This window comes from Mesoplodon bidens (assembly GCF_964165515.1).
Source record: "Mesoplodon bidens genome assembly, chromosome: 5".
NCBI classification, from domain to species: Eukaryota; Metazoa; Chordata; class Mammalia; order Artiodactyla; family Ziphiidae; genus Mesoplodon; species Mesoplodon bidens.
Genome location: NC_138161.1, coordinates 95,487,664 through 95,503,435, shown reverse-complemented (window position 1 = coordinate 95,503,435; position 15,772 = coordinate 95,487,664). Strand labels below are relative to the sequence as shown.

Sequence of the window (15,772 nt, the reverse complement as noted above, 5' to 3'; positions counted from 1 at the left end):
TAAGATATTTAAAAACTAGAAAACATTTTTTATTCAAAACATACTTTTCATTAAATTTTTCAATGTGTAATTCATTCAGCTCAATATTTTTAGCAAGAAAAAAATTATCCAGGTCATATTTGTTTGCCTATTTAAAACTCAAAATAAACAACAAACTTAAAGGTTGTAACAACAAAAATTCCCCTAAAAAAGTATCGAGTCATCCCTTTTAAAGTATGGGATTAAGACTAGTAGATGACACAATATTCCTATTTAGCAATGTGAGAAAATTGTTTTTACAATGAAGAAATTACTTTTCATAAATGTGATTTATTTTGGGTTCAGGTAGTTACCAGTTTAATACCAAGGTTACTAAGGAGAATGAACTTAACAAGGAAGTTGTGGTGATGCTTTAATATGGAAAAATCTTTATACAGAAAATTATTTTTCAAATCACTAGTACGAAGCAGACTCCAAGCAACTAATAAACTATTAATATTTTTAGTGTTTTAAACTTACAAATTGAGCATATAACTTCATGTAATAAACATGTAAATTACATGTAACAACTTTTAGCTTTGTGAATTTACACTTTACACCATAAATGTACATACACATTTTTTCTCTTAGATTTGACTGTTGTCTTAAGAGCTTAATTTATGGAAAGCTAAACCAATATATTTGTAAATCCATAAACTAAATGCCATGAATAATTCTTGTACTCTATCTTCAGTCATCAGAACTTGAGTTACAAAGGAATATATATTCAAAAGTTCATTTTTAATTTATAGGGATGAGACTGTTAATCATAGGGTAAAACTGACTAGCCAGATTTGCTTCTCTGTTGGGATTTACAGTTAAACTATTTATTTTCAATTAAAAAGTATTGATTCTTTTAAGTCAATCTGCTTCTCAAGAGGATTGTGGCTATTTGATATGTATTTTTTTCTTTTGGCTGTGCCGCACATCTTGGGGCATCTTTGTTCCCTGACCAGGGATCTCACTCATGTCCCCTGCCATGGACGCATGGAGTCCTCACCATTGGACCGCAAGGGAATTCCCATGGCTATTTGATTTTTATTAGCTTTTTCAAATTTATGTCACTTATAGTGATTTTAAGTCATGAAAATTCCATCAAAAATTAATCACAGTAGTTTGGGGAGTATATTAACATGCTTGTAAAAGGTAAGACTGGGAGAACAAGCTGAGTAAGATTAACTGTAAATTGCCAGGAATTAAGTAATTCAATGCTTTGAAAATCAGATTTAAAAACTAGGAATAGTGTTAGTTTATTGGGGGAAAACAAAACACTACTGGCTACACCTGCCAATAATTCAGCTATCACCTAACAGGCTACAGACCCTGTGAAACAGAGAAACTGGTTAATACGTGATGACACACACTCAGAGGAATAATAAAGGTGATTTAAAATGGTAAAATTGGCAAATCCACAAGCAGGAAATTTACAAGCTTTTGAGTACCACACAATCATTTTCAAATAACATGAACTGCAAAGTGAAGATGAAAAAAAAAGATCCATCACTACTGTTCACAACTGCCAAGAATTCTATTGTAGTGCTAATAAACATCACCATCTGTTTTCTCGAGTCACAAAAGAGTACAGTGGAAATGTCTGTTTTTGCGCAGAAAAAATCTAGAAGCAATTAGAAAATTTTCTTTTTAGGTAGGTTTGTTTTTCCAAAGAAGTTCATTTAGCTAAAAATATAGACTTGCTACCGCAGCAATTTATCGTCAGTCATAGGCTTATTTGAAAGCTGAGTCAAAGCAAAAAGGTTTTATTGGACAAACTGTCAGTGAGATGTGGCCTCAAGCTGCAGATTCAGCAAAAAAGCACTAAATTGTATGGTTCTAAAACTTAGATTTAATACCTCTGGAGTAGTTGCATTACAATCTCTAATTTGATTACTAACACCTGATCAAAAGTAAAGCTGTAAAATACACAATTAAAAAAAAAACCCAGGCATTATTTATTTAAGGTTTGTTTCCTAAAAATCAAATTCCTGAAGCTGGATGTATATTAAAAAAGTATAGACAGAATTACCAAGAAGGTAGTTGCATGGCTAGGTTACGTAGTTATGAAAAACATCCCAAGGACAAACCTTAGATTTTTATGTAACATGGTGTAATGGAAACATAACTACACTGGAAGCCAAATAACTTGGATTCCACTCCTGTCTGCTATAACTGGTTTTGGGACCCTGGCCTAATAATAACCCTAAGTTTCTGTTTCTATAAGAAACTTAGAAAACTAGAGTGTGTAGACGAGATGGTTTCTAATGTTTTCTTCCTATTTCATTACAATTTTAAATCTTCTAAGAAACATTTACATCAGACAGCTCTACCTGGAATGTGATAATCAGATAGAATGGTAGTTTCTAGCAATACAGGTATGCATATATAACAAAATGGTGGAAATAAAAATGATTGGTTTTGAAAAACTTGTTGCTGCCACCATTCTCAAAACAGACTCAATTCCCATGGGTCTTGAAGTAAAAAAAAAAACACTGTGGGTCATAAATCAGTCTTTTCAACTACATCAATATTTCTGAATGACAATATAGTTAGTGCCAGCGTTTATTGTATTTGAGGTCAATAATGCACAAAATGCGATCTCCTTGATACTATAAAAAGCTGTTACTGATTTGTAGTTGTTGTGCCTCTCCCTCACTCCACTCAGTTCATATGTTGAAGTCCTGGGCACCAGTACATCAAAATATGAACTTATTTGGGTATAGTGTCTTTATCAAGTTAAAATGATGTTATCAGGGTGGGCCCTAATCCAATGACTGGCTGGTTCCTTGTAAAAGGGGCAAAGTTGGAAACAGACTTGCACTCAGGGAGAAGACCATGTGAACATGAAGACAGCCACGTACAAGCCAAGGAGAGCAGCGGGGAACAGATCCTTCTCTCACAGCTCTCAGAAGGAATCAACTATGCTAATATTTCAATTTTGAATTTCTAGCCTCTAGAACTGTGAGGCAATAAATTTCTATTGTTTAAGCCACTCAGTTTGTGATAATTTGTTATGGTAGCCACAGGAAACTAATATAGAAGATTGATTTACCATTATCAAAAGTAATCTATACATTTTCATACAGCAACCCCTATCTCCCACATCTTCCTATTTCCATTTTAATACTTCAGTGGGTTTTCTCAGAAAATGATTTGGTATCAGAAGTTTGGGTATGACTTTGCAGTTGCATAACTGAAAATGAAATGTGAACAGATTATAAATAACCTGTTTATTCATTTATAAATGAGTTATGAAATGTTACTTTATTGTTAAACCCCTTACCAATTTCTCCCCATTTAAAATTATTTAGCACATAGATGGGGTTAAAAGAGAGTCAGAATTAAAAAAAGACTGCCAAGAAAATCAGATCTCTCCTTCTTACCATAACGCTGGCCTCCTAGTGTCACTGAAACAATCACACAGATGGGGAGTTCACTGATTGCCTTGGGGATAATAATTGTTGGGGAATGCAAAAGGAGGGTCTGGATCTTATTAATGGGACTATCAGTGGACTTAAGTGCATATTATGTTGCACTTTAGTTCTGGTAGTACAGTACTTTAACGACTTCATACATGAAAAACTGATCTTGTTTTGAGTTTAAAGAAAAAGTTTACAGCACCTATGTTTACGGAAGGAAAACTATAGTCTAATTTCTTCAGTACATCTGTTTCTTATCGATTTATGAAATCAGAGAACATGCAAGAAATATGACGATAGTCACCAAAAGCGGTTAAAAATACCAACTACAATACACTGAAAATACCACATTTAGGATACAATTATATACTGAAAAAGGTAGCAATGCCAAGAAAAAAAATTTAAAAAGATCTTGTTAAAGACAGTTCTCATAAGTTGTGTTTAAAATCATCCATTTTAACAACTGCAAAAAAGTCAAATTTATTATTTTACATCAACATTATGGAAGTTAAAGAGAACAATCAAGTTGTCTCATGGACTGGAAGGTGACTTATTAATTCCCTTTCATTTACAAACCTCATTAAGCAGTCACTACATTTATGAGGTAAATCAGCCGAATGCTTGAAATCTAGATGAATTTTAAGATCTTCAATCTGTCCTGTTGAATATTCACAATATTGGCATAAATAAATCCCTTCAGATAAATGTGAATTTAAATGTTTGCAATATTCTAGCATACTTGAAAAGCCTTTCCCACAGTCATCACAAACATGAGGAAAAATTTTAGTATGTTCAATAGCAACATGCCTGTTAACGTTTGTATGAAGTCTACTCCGAAACCCACATACTTGACATACAAAGAAGTTTTTACATTTGTCAAATGTAATTTTGCTTAAGAGGCTGTACTGTCCATGTTCTCCATTGTTATACTTATCACTTAACTCTATTAATTTACATGCATGCTCATTTACCACATGGCTATGCAAGTCTTCTGGATCATTCGTTTCATGTTCACAGAACTGACACAAGTACTGTTCATCACAGCTGTGCTCCTGGAAATGTAGGTAGAGTTCACTGCTTGAGGAGAACTGTACATCACACTGCTCACACCAATAAAGGTGATCACTAAAATGGGTGTCTGCAATGTGCTGGCTGAGGTTCTCAAAAATTACTGTCTTATAATCACAGTATTTACAAATGTAGGGATCCTCTTCATGCAGTTTGGCATGTTCGATCAGAAGCATGTTGGTAGAGAAACTTTCTTTGCATACTCTACAGACATTTGAATCAGTACGCTTATGCTTCAAGATCATATGCTGCTTTAAATCAGAAAAATATTTGCTGTTGAACTCACAAAGTTCACATTTATAGAGGCCACTGCTATTAGCTCTCAGTAAAGGCCATTTCTGCTGGGCAGTCACATTAAAAGCTTGGCTCTTGTCAAGAATTTTGCAAAGTTTAGCTGGTGGCTCTTCATCAGTTTGGTCTTGGAGACTCTCAGAGGAATTGTTTTCTGTCTCTATATCATAATCTTCAGAAATTGCATGCACTTCCGCAGCAATTGGAACATCTTCAGCAGTGTGAACTTCTATAGGGCTCTCCTCTTGAGTTTGCTGGTTGACTGATTCAGGGGAGTCGCACTCTTCATCACAAATTTCAATATCAGCAGATTTTTCTAAGAAATAAAACAAGGCTATTATTATTATTATTACTAAATAAGACCTACTAAATAAGTCACTGACAAAAAGAAATTTATTTTACTTATTATTTTTTCACTGATCTATACAAAATGTGCAAATTCTATTAATTACTTTCCCTTACCTGTAGAAAAGGCAGTGTGATCTAGAATTCTAAGTACAGGACTGGGAACCAGGTAGTTTTGATTTCTGTTTCTGGCCTTGATTCCATCTGTAAATTTTGGCAAGTCATTTGACGTCTCTGTATCAGAATCATCATCTGTGAAAAGGGATTTGGAAAAATATTTATTATTTATATCAAAGCATTAAACATTATTCTAAAACAAAGCACAACTGTTTTTAAATATAATTTAGAATTCCAACAGAACTAAGGACTTAAATTTAGCTATGAAAAGCTTTGTTATCTGCATACCACAGATTCACAGAAAATCTGTCCAAACAAGCAACTACTTTTGTTTCCATGCCCTATTTGGACTAGAATACACTTTTTAAAGTTACTTGGGAATTTTAACTTGAAATTACTGAGTTTGAGTAAGTCTTTATTCCCTCAGCTCAGCCCCAATGTTTATTTATTTTTTAACACTTTTATTGGAGTATAATTGCTTTACAATGGTTAGTCTCTGCTGTGTAACAGTGAATTAGCTATACATATACATATGTTCCCATCTCTCTTCCCTCTTGCGTCACCCTCCCTCCCACCCTCCCTACTCACCCCTCTAGGTGGTCACAAAGCACCGAGCTGATCTCCCTGTGCTATGCGGCTGCTTCCCACTAGCTATCTATTTTACATTTGGTAGTGTATATATGTCCATGCCACTCTCTCACTTTGTCACAGCTTACCCCTCCCCCTCCCCATATCCTCACGTCCCTTCTCTAGTAGGTCTGTGTCTTTATTCCCATCTTGCCCCTAGGTTCTTCATGACCATTTTTTTTTCTTTTTAGAGTCCATATATATGTGTTAGCATATGGTATTTTTCTCTTTCTGACTTACTTCACTCTGTATGACAGACTCTAGGTCCATCCGCCTCACTACAAATAACTCTATTTCATTTCTTTTTATGGCTGAGTAATATTCCATTGTATATATGTGCCACATCTTCTTTATCAATTCATCTGTCCATGGACACTTAGGTTGCTTCCATGTCCTGGCTATTGTAAATAGCGCTGCAATGAACATTGGGGTTCACGTGCCTATCTATCTATTTATGGCTGCGTTGGGTCTTCGTTGCTGTGCGCGGGTTCTCATTGCAGTGGCTTCTGTTGTTGCAGAGCACGGGCTCTAGGCACGCGGGCTTCAGTAGCTGTGGCTCGAAGCCTCTAGGGCACAGGCTCAGTAGTCGTGGTGCACGGGCTTAGTTGCTCCGCGGCATGTGGGATCTTCCCGGACCAGGGCTCGAACCCGTGTCTCCTGCATTGGCAGGTGGATTCTTAACCACTGCGCCACCAGGGATGCCCATGTACCCTTTTGAATTATGGTTTTCTCAGGGTATATGCCCAGTAATGGGATTGCTGGGTTGTATGGTAGTTCTTAGTTTTTTAAGGAACCTCCATACTGTTCTCCATAGTGACTGTATCAATTTACATTCCCACCAACAGTACAAGAGGGTTCCCTTTTCTCCACACCCTCTCCAGCATTTATTGTTTGTACATTTTTTGATGATGGCCATTCTGACTGGTATGAGATGATATCGCATTGTAGTTCTGATTTGCATTTCTCTAATGATTAATGATGTTGAGCATTCTTTCATGTGTTTGTTGGCAATCTGTATATCTTTGGAGAAATGTCTATTTAGGTCTTCTGCCCATTTTTGGATTGGGTTGTTTTTTTGATATTGAGCTGCTTTTAAATTTTGGAGATTAATCCTTTGTCAGTTGCTTCATTTGCAAATATTTTCTCCCACTCTGAGGGTTGTCTTTTCATCTTGTTTATGGTTTTCTTTGCTGTGCAAAAGCTTTTAAGTTTCACTAGGTCCCATTTGTTTTTATTTCCCTTTCTCTAGGAGGTGGGTCAAAAAGGATCATGCTGCGATTTATATCAGTGTTCTGCCTATGTTTTCCTCTAAGAGTTTGATAGTGTCTGGCCTTACATTTAGGTCTTTAATCCATTTTATTTTTGTGTATGGTGTGAGTGTTCTAATTTCATTCTTTTACATGTAGCTGTCCAGTTTTCCCAGCACCACTTATTGAAGAGGCTGTCTTTTCTCCATTGTATATTCTTGCCTCCTTTATCCAAGATAAGGTGACCATATGTGTGTGGGTTTATCTCTGGGCTTTCTATCCTGTTCCATTGATCTATATTTCTGTTTTTGTGTCAGTACCATACTGTCTTGATTACTGTAGCTTTGTAGTATAGTCTGAAGTCCGGGAGCCTGATTCCTCCAGCTCCATTTTTCTTTCTCAAGATTGCTTTGGCTATTCGGGGTCTTTTGTGTTTTCATGCAAATTGTGAACTTTTTGTTCTAGTTCTGTGAAAAATGCCATTGGTAGTTTGATAGGGATTACATTGAATCTGTAGATTGCTTTGGGTAGTAGAGTCATTTTCACAATGTTGATTCTTCCAATCCAAGATCATGGTATATCTCTCCATCTATTTGTATCATCTTTAATTTCTTTCAGCTGTGTCTTATAATTTTCTGCATACAGGTCTTTTGTCTCCTTAGGTAGGTTTATTTCTAGGTATTTTATTCTATTTGTTGCAATGGTAAATGGGAGTGTTTTCTTAATTTCACTTTCAGATTTTTCATCATTAGTGTATAGGAATGCAAGATATTTCTGTGTATTAATTTTGTATCCTGCTACTTTACCAAATTCATTGATTAGCTCTAGTAGTTTTCTGATAGCATCTTTAGGATTCTCTAGGTATAGTATGTCATCTGCAAACAGTGACAGCTTTACTTGTTCTTTTCCAATTTGGATTCCTTTTATTTCTTTTTCTTCTCTGATTGCTGTGGCTAAAACTTCGAAAACTATGTTGAATAACAGTGGTGAGAGTGGGCAACCTTGTCTTGTTCCTGATCTTGGTGGAAATGGTTTCAGTTTTTCACCATTGAGGATGATGTTAGCTATGGGTTTGTCATATATGGCCTTTATTATGTTGAGGTAAGTTCCCTCTATGCTTACTTTCTGGAGGGTTTTTATCATAAATGGGTGTTGAATTTTGTCAAAAGCTTTCTCTGCATCTATTGAGATGATCATATGATTTTTCTCTTTCAATTTGTTAAAGCCCCAGTGTTTTAAAGTTAACATGGACAAGCTGAAATGCCAGTCGGTAGAGAAAACTGCACTTCAACATCAGGTCTTTCTTTTTTTTTTTTTGCTGTACGCGGGCCTCTCACTGCTGTGGCCTCTCCCGTTGCGGAGCACAGGCTCCAGACACACAGGCTCCGCGGCCATGGCTCGCGGGCCCAGCCGCTGCGCGGCATGTGGGATCTTCCGGGATAGGGGCACGAACCCGTGTCCCCTGCATCGGCAGGTGGACTCTCAACCACCGCGCCATCAGGGAAGCCCAACATCAGGTCTTTCTTAAACAGACTTTATGTTTTAGAAGTTTCAGATTTACAGAAAAAAAAAAAAATAGACAGTACAGAGAATTCCCATATATCCTCCATTCAGTTTCTCCACTCTTAACATCTTACATTAATATTTGTTACAATTAATGAGCAATACTGGTAAGTTGTTATTAACTAAAGTCCATACTTCATCCAGATATTTTTACGTAATATTCTTTTTCTGTTCCAGGATCCCAACCAGGATACATACCATTTAGTTGTCATGTCTCTAGGCTACTGTTAACTGTGGTAGTTTCTCAGACTTCCCTTGTTTTCAAAGACCATGACAATTTTGAGGAGACTGGTAAGGTATTTTGCAGGATGTCCCACTAATGAACTTTGGTTTTTTTTTCATGGTTAGACTGGGATTATGGATTATTGGGAGGGAAACACAGAGGCAAACTGTCATTTTTATCATATCATATCAAGAGTACATACTATTAACTTGGTTTATCACTGTTGACGTTGAACTTGATAACCGGGGTATTTATTAGGTTTCTCCAATGTAAAGTCACTCTTACTTTCCATATTCTATGCTTGGAATTAAGTCACTAAGTGCAGTCCACACTTAAGGAGTGGAAAGTTATGCTCCACCTCCTTGAGTGAGGATATCTACATAAATAATTTGGAATTCTTCTGTACAGATTTGTTTCCTCTCCCTTAAATCAGCCATTTCTCCAAGAAGCCCTTGTTTCTTTTATTGGAAAATGGTATTAGAAACCAAGGTCTGAGCACTAGATGTGCTCATTGCTACTGGGTTGTCATTTCTGCTAGGCCCCCTCAGCTAACACAGCAAAAAATATGTGCATGTACACTACCATGTATATATAGATATACCCATAAATGTTTCTGTATGTAACCATTTGTGTCTATATTAAGCCAAACATGAGTTAATACTGATGTCTCTGACTCTGCATGTTCTTTTCTTAAAATTTATTTATTTTTATTATTTTAAAAAATATTTATTTATTTATTTATTTGGCTGCACTGGGTCTTAGTTGTGGTACGTGGGATCTTTCAGTTGTGGCATGCAGTCTCTTAGTTGCAGCGTGTGGGATCTAGGTTCCTGACCAGGGATTGAACCCGGGCCCCCTGCACTGGGAGCACGGAGTCTTAACCACTAGTGCCCCAGGGAAATCCCTGCATGTTCTTTAAATAATTTATGTATCTGTACCTATAATAGGAGCTCACGGGAACTGGGAGTTTTGATTATTGCAGAGGAAGAAGAGAACAAATGCAAGTTACTATTCATCTTATGCTCCAGAAAAGAGGAGTCAGTAGAAGATACAAGATTGAAAATGATCAAGTCCTTCACCCTCTGTTCTTTCCTTCCATTAGCCCTCCAGACTGAAAGGTATAGCTGAGTGGAAGAACTGTGTGTAACAGTATTCTTCACCTTTCATCATAAATGGTCCAAACTCTGGGTCATTCCTGCTTTGCCACTGATTCCTAGCTGATTAAAATTGATTTAGGAGGATGTGTTTTTGATTTATATCTCTGAAATAATGTTAAAAATTAAAATTCACTTTCTTACACAAAACTCTTTTGTTTTCTTAAGTTTAAACACTTGCCCATTTTGAAATCATCACTTTCACCCACATTTTCAAAAAAGAAATGAAAAATTATAAAAGCAACTTAAAGAAAAATATTTTGGAAAATTTAGATATACCTTTGTTGTCAAAATATTTTAAGTCTGGTTGTCTCATAGAACAAACACTATAACAATGATCAGAAAAAATGCCATTGAATCCATCTGCAATTCTGCTTATTCCAGAGGAATCTGAAAACAAAATTTTAAAAATTTCAAGCATACTGAACATATATACATTTAATGACAGCAATCTCTTTATCCAACTGATATAAAATTTCATAGTATTTGTAATAAAGTATTAATATTTCCCTCAATTCTCAAGGCTTTTATAATTCAGATCTGACATTGACTTTGAGCTTTGAAAGAACCATAAATTATACAATTTAAAATATAATACTCTGAAGCACACAAAGATACATTTGCCTTGGTCAGAATCCCACAAAATATAAATATGCAATATACATGTTAATTGCAAAACAAAACAAAACAAGACAAAAACCCAAAAATAAGAAACCAAAAAAAACATTGAATTAACTACCAAGAAGATCTGCCATGTACGGTAGGAAAAGCATAACACATAGGGGAAAGTCTGAGGACCAGTTAGGGCTCTGAATATAGCCATTTCAACTCTTGCCTGGGAAGTGCCAGTAAGCAGTAAACCAGGCTTAATTTCCTCAGATATGAAAAATGTGTAGGTTGGGTTGGTTAACAGGTATACCTGAGACTGCCCCAAGTATATGCATGTGGGTTGCATTTGTTACAGATGGCCAAAGACATCTTATTTGCCAAGACAGCAGAGCCAACCTCAAAGAAAGGATCTAAAATTACACAATCAAAAAGAAATTCATATTTCTGAAAATAATGTACAAGATAAAGTATTTTCCCAATGATGCAAAACATCTTCCACCAAGGTTATTGCTGTGCCTTAAGCACAAACTTGGGAATCACAGAGGCAAATATCCATTATGCTGTACAAGTATGTAACTTTGGATATCTAATTTTAAATATCTATAAACCACAAAGCTGTGAGGAATAAACAATGTCTGTAAAGTTCTGATGTGTGCCTAGCACATGGCAGACATTGAGAAATATATATTCAAATAATTTATTTAAAGTTTACTCTCACCTAAAAGTTGACCCAGATATTTAACTCTTATCAGATCATTTATGAGAAAATCATGGAAACACAATAGCATGGGAATACATGGCCTAACTTTTAAATAATTTAATCACACACTGACCTGAATAACGAGAAGGGTGTAAAGTCTTCCTTTTTCTTTTTTTAGGATATTCATTCATATCTCTTTAATCTAAAAATGGAAAAATTTAACAAATATATCACAACTGTTAATATTGTTATAAAATTTTCTTCTAACCAAGTAATTTATTGGCAATAGGAAGTATGTGTGCCACATGAAAATCCACCTCGTAAGAGAAATGTTAAACAACCCTTCTGCTTACATTTTGGATTTATTTTTCTGATCAAATTTAAAGGCAGGACACCAAGTTCTGTTTTCTTTCTTACTGAAGTCGAGAACTCCTTTTCAAATGTGGATGTAATTGTGAAAACTGGATAATAACATAAGCCTTATGCTTAAATTATTTTTTATAGAAGACAAATTGTGCATATGGCACCAAATTAAGAGTTTTACAGGTACATTTCTTACAGTTAGGAATATTTTGATGCAGTTTTGAAGCCACGGGTAGATACATTCCCTCAAAAAAATACTGTCACAAATCTGTATTGATGCCCTGGCTTCAGGGGAAAAAAAAAAAACAACTCATTGTATAGAAGCTCAGAATATAATTTTCAAGAAAAAAATCCTTTTCTGACTTATGAGGTCACATTCAACATTCTGTCGAGAACAAAAGAGTATGTCAGCCACTGAATGATTAAATTCTGACAGACTGTTATAGAATTGACTAATTAGTTTTACTACATCCCACTTACTTGGTATAATTCTTAATACTGGAGTGAGGAAAAATGAATTACAGGAAGTTTTCACAGATGGTTAAAAAAAATGCCTGTAGAGAAAAACATGACAAAAGTCATATGAGCAAATATATAGTTCATTTCTGAGACTCAAGAATACAATGGTGGGCTTCCCTGGTGGTACGATGGTTAAGAATCTGCCTGCCAATGCAGGGGACATGGGTTCGAGCCCTGGTCTGGGAAGATACCACATGCTGTGGAGAGACTAAACCCATGTGCCACAATTACTGAGCCTGTGCTTAGAGCCCTTGAGCCATAACTACTGAACCCGCGTGCCACAACTGCTGAAGCCTGTGAGCCTAGAGCCTATGCTCCGCAACAAGAAGCCACTGCAGTGAGAAGCCCACACACTGCAACAAAGAGTAGGCCCCACTCGCTGCAACTAGAAAAAGCCTGTGTGCAACAACAAAGACCAAACGCAGCCCAAATAAATAAATAATTAAAGTTAAAAATATATATATAATGGTACCAGATCTTAGTCAACTAGAAAGCTATATAGAATTATTAACTCAAGTACAATATTCTTTTGAACATACTGTATTAAGTACTAAAACTTGTATAAATCTATAAATATGTGACTATATGTAAATGTGTCACGTTTCGTTGAAATGAATTTACCTTCTAAAGCTATAGCTGTATCTTAACACCAAAATAGGAATATAAATCTCATTAATTTATTTAGCCACAGTGAAAGCCAATATAATGCAAGCCAACTCCAAATTAGACTTTAAACTGTTTAAATCCTTATAGATTATTTAATAAAGTATAATAATGATCATTTGAGCACCAATTACGTACCATGCTGTGTACATTATTTTATTTAACCCTACGATTTGCAAAATCCACAACACTCTCAAAATCGCTATTCTTTACCCTTTGTTACTGATGAGGAAACTGAGGCATAAATTTAAGTCAGGGGAATACTTAATAAGTGACAGGGCTGGGATTTGAACAAAGATCTGATTTTGAAGACCATGCTTTCAATCCCTTTATTTTAGTTGTGGAAACAAATAGGGAGATAAAGTGATCACCCCAATTCAAGTAATAGATCAGTGTCAGAATCAGAACTGCCTACTCCATTTCAGATTAGTGTTCTTCCCACTGTAGCACTGGGAAAGTAAGGAACGTCAGGAAAAAAAAATGCATTGTGAAGTCTTCTCTACCAGCTTATAAACTGCTTTTCTTATCACCACGGTGATATACTATATAGCAGGGAGAACTTGGCATCATTACTAAGACCATCTCATTTCTAGTGGTAAGGAACTTGAGGTGAACATACTATTTTTGCTGCTTCACTAAGTTCTGGGTATATCAGCACTACACATGCTGTTATACTATACTTATAGTGCTGCTGAGTTTATTGCAAATTTTCCTTCTTTTATTTGATCTTCACAACAATCCTGTGAAGTACATAGAAGGGCTACTATCAAATCCACTCCAATTTTACTGATGAGGAAACAAACTCAGGGAAAATCAAGTCAACAAAGTAGCAGAACCAGAGATGAAAAAGCATGTCTTCTGACTTCTGGGTTTTGAACAACTGTGTGAGTAAATCTTCACTTCTAATCACTGCTACCACAAAGTTACGTCTTGCTTCCAGTTCTTACTCAGCCACCAACTGGGAGGAGGGGAAGGGAATCACCCAAAGAAATTGACAACCATAATTTACAGAAATGTTATCAATATATATAATGCCTCACCTAACAACACAAATAGCATTCCTTGAGCCCACCCCCATCAAGTGCATTAAAAAATAAAAAAAGAAAAGCTGTTTTCATATTTATGTAATAAACTAAAATCTCAAGACTTATTCCTAATACCTTTTGTACAGTTCCAGAATTTACACAGCTAAAACCTTTATACTTCATGTTCTAAATGTTCTACAAGTATCAGATAGAACACTGAAAACTGTCAGCCGAGCATGTTAAACACTTCAAATTCTTTCAAAAAACCAAGAAAAGGAAACCAAGCATGGCATCAGAATTAATGTTGCAAGCTGGCCTGGATTCAGACTGTCAGGTGGAAGGAATAGGATCACCTTGATCAGGAATTGTTTTGACTCCTACTTAGGGCTAAACAATATCCAAATGCTCACCAGACCTCCTTGAAGCCAAGATGGTACAATGCCCACTCAAGACCAAAAATGCTAACCATCCTTCATTTCAGCAAATGTTTTTAAGTGCCTTTTGTATGTATAACGGCCCTGATGAAGACGTTTGGCTTTTTTACTTAGGTATGTCACATACACATTTGCTAACTAGTCCTCCTTTCATTGGGAAGATTCTGAACATGCACCTTTTAATTCAACTAACTCCCCTTCCTCCCTTAAAAACAAACTACAGATGTAATATATGTCACTGCAGTAAAATTAGAAAAAAAATAAAATGAATTGAATCACTTAGAATCTATTCATCCAGAAAAACCAATGTTAACATTTTGGTGCATACACATCTAGACATTTTTCTCATGCTAAGGTATTCACAAATATTTTACCTTTACAAAAAGAAAATCAAGCCATCCAAAACATTTTTTAAAAGCAACTTACAAGACACTCATCAGCATTTTTCCACCTGTCATTTTTTCAACAGTAAAAACGTCTAAGTACAAAACACACTACAGATAATAGGCAGTCAGCACTTACATCAAAGAGTTCAACCTTTCTAAGGCCTTTCTTGCAATGTAAATATTCTCTTTCTAATTGGTATAAACATAAGAAAAGCATTTACAATAAAAAGCTACAGTTTTCTTCTAAAGAGTTTTAAAAGCACGTTCTTTTCCACCTTCATTTTGAAACAAGTATATATTTTCCAGATTTTAAAAGAAATGAAACACAAAAATGCCACAGGAAAACTTGAACTAGAACCGACACTGTATGTCCAATTTAGTGTCAGTCTTTGCTTTATCTCTTTGCTAAGAGATAAACTGCCTCAAATCACTCGTGTCCCTTGGCTGTACTGAAAAACAAGACCAAGAGGAGTTATAAGCAGCCTAACAAGTGGCTTACACTATACTGGCTGGAGACTTACAGCCGGGACCGAGGCCTGAAGGTTGAGGCTAGAGGCGCGGTCAAGGGACGCGCCGCCGGAGGGTGAAGATGCCACCCGGCAGGGCCTGAGAGCCAGCGTGGCACCGACGGGCGTCCCGGGCCCAGACGCCGGAGGGGCCCCTCAGGAGCCACCGGGACCCAGCCGCCTCCACCCCAGCGCCACGCACCGGCCCCACCCGGGCCCGGCGACTAGCGGAAACTCCCAAGCCCCGACCCCAGAGGCACCTTTCGGAAAAAAACAGCGGGAGGCCGAGGCGAGCCGGGGTGGAGGCATCCTCCACAGGGGATGGAACTGCCTTCGGGATGGGGGAGGGGAGCGCCATCCCGCCTGAAAACGAAGGCAGGGTTTCCATTTAAAAGACGCCATCCGGTCTTCCCTGCCCTCTCCCGCAGGAAGCTGCGCCCGCACGCCCGCAGCCCCTGCAGCAGTGCAGCGCCCGACCCACTCCGCCCTCACACTCACCAG

General features: G+C 36.7%; 2 protein-coding genes across 4 annotated transcripts in view; one reads left to right on the top strand and one right to left on the bottom strand.

Annotated features, from left to right (window-relative positions):
* Positions 1 to 1,243: 1,243 nt before the first annotated feature.
* On the bottom strand, positions 1,244 to 15,729 carry ZNF639 (zinc finger protein 639). Of its 2 annotated transcripts, none has more exons than XM_081234103.1 (5): positions 15,532 to 15,729; positions 11,509 to 11,577; positions 10,346 to 10,456; positions 5,253 to 5,387; positions 1,244 to 5,106 (listed from the first exon to the last, which is right to left on the bottom strand). In XM_081234103.1, exons 2-5 carry the CDS (start codon positions 11,564 to 11,566, stop codon positions 3,953 to 3,955), a joined length of 1,458 nt encoding a protein of 485 aa, XP_081090229.1. In that variant the 5' UTR covers positions 11,567 to 11,577; positions 15,532 to 15,729; the 3' UTR covers positions 1,244 to 3,952. The 2 variants fall into 2 exon arrangements, with proteins under 2 accessions (XP_081090229.1, XP_081090228.1); XM_081234102.1 differs by lacking the exon at positions 15,532 to 15,729 and adding an exon at positions 12,219 to 12,237.
* LOC308617228 (uncharacterized protein) overlaps positions 12,219 to 15,772 on the top strand; it is a 66,183-nt gene continuing 62,629 nt past the window's right edge. For both annotated transcript variants that reach the window (XR_014015836.1, XM_081234104.1), the window contains exon 1: positions 12,219 to 12,294. Coding sequence is in view for 1 of the 2 variants with exons in the window: in XM_081234104.1 (XP_081090230.1) it covers positions 12,252 to 12,294 (43 nt within the window). In the remaining variant the exon portion in view is untranslated. The remainder of the gene's footprint in view (positions 12,295 to 15,772) is intronic.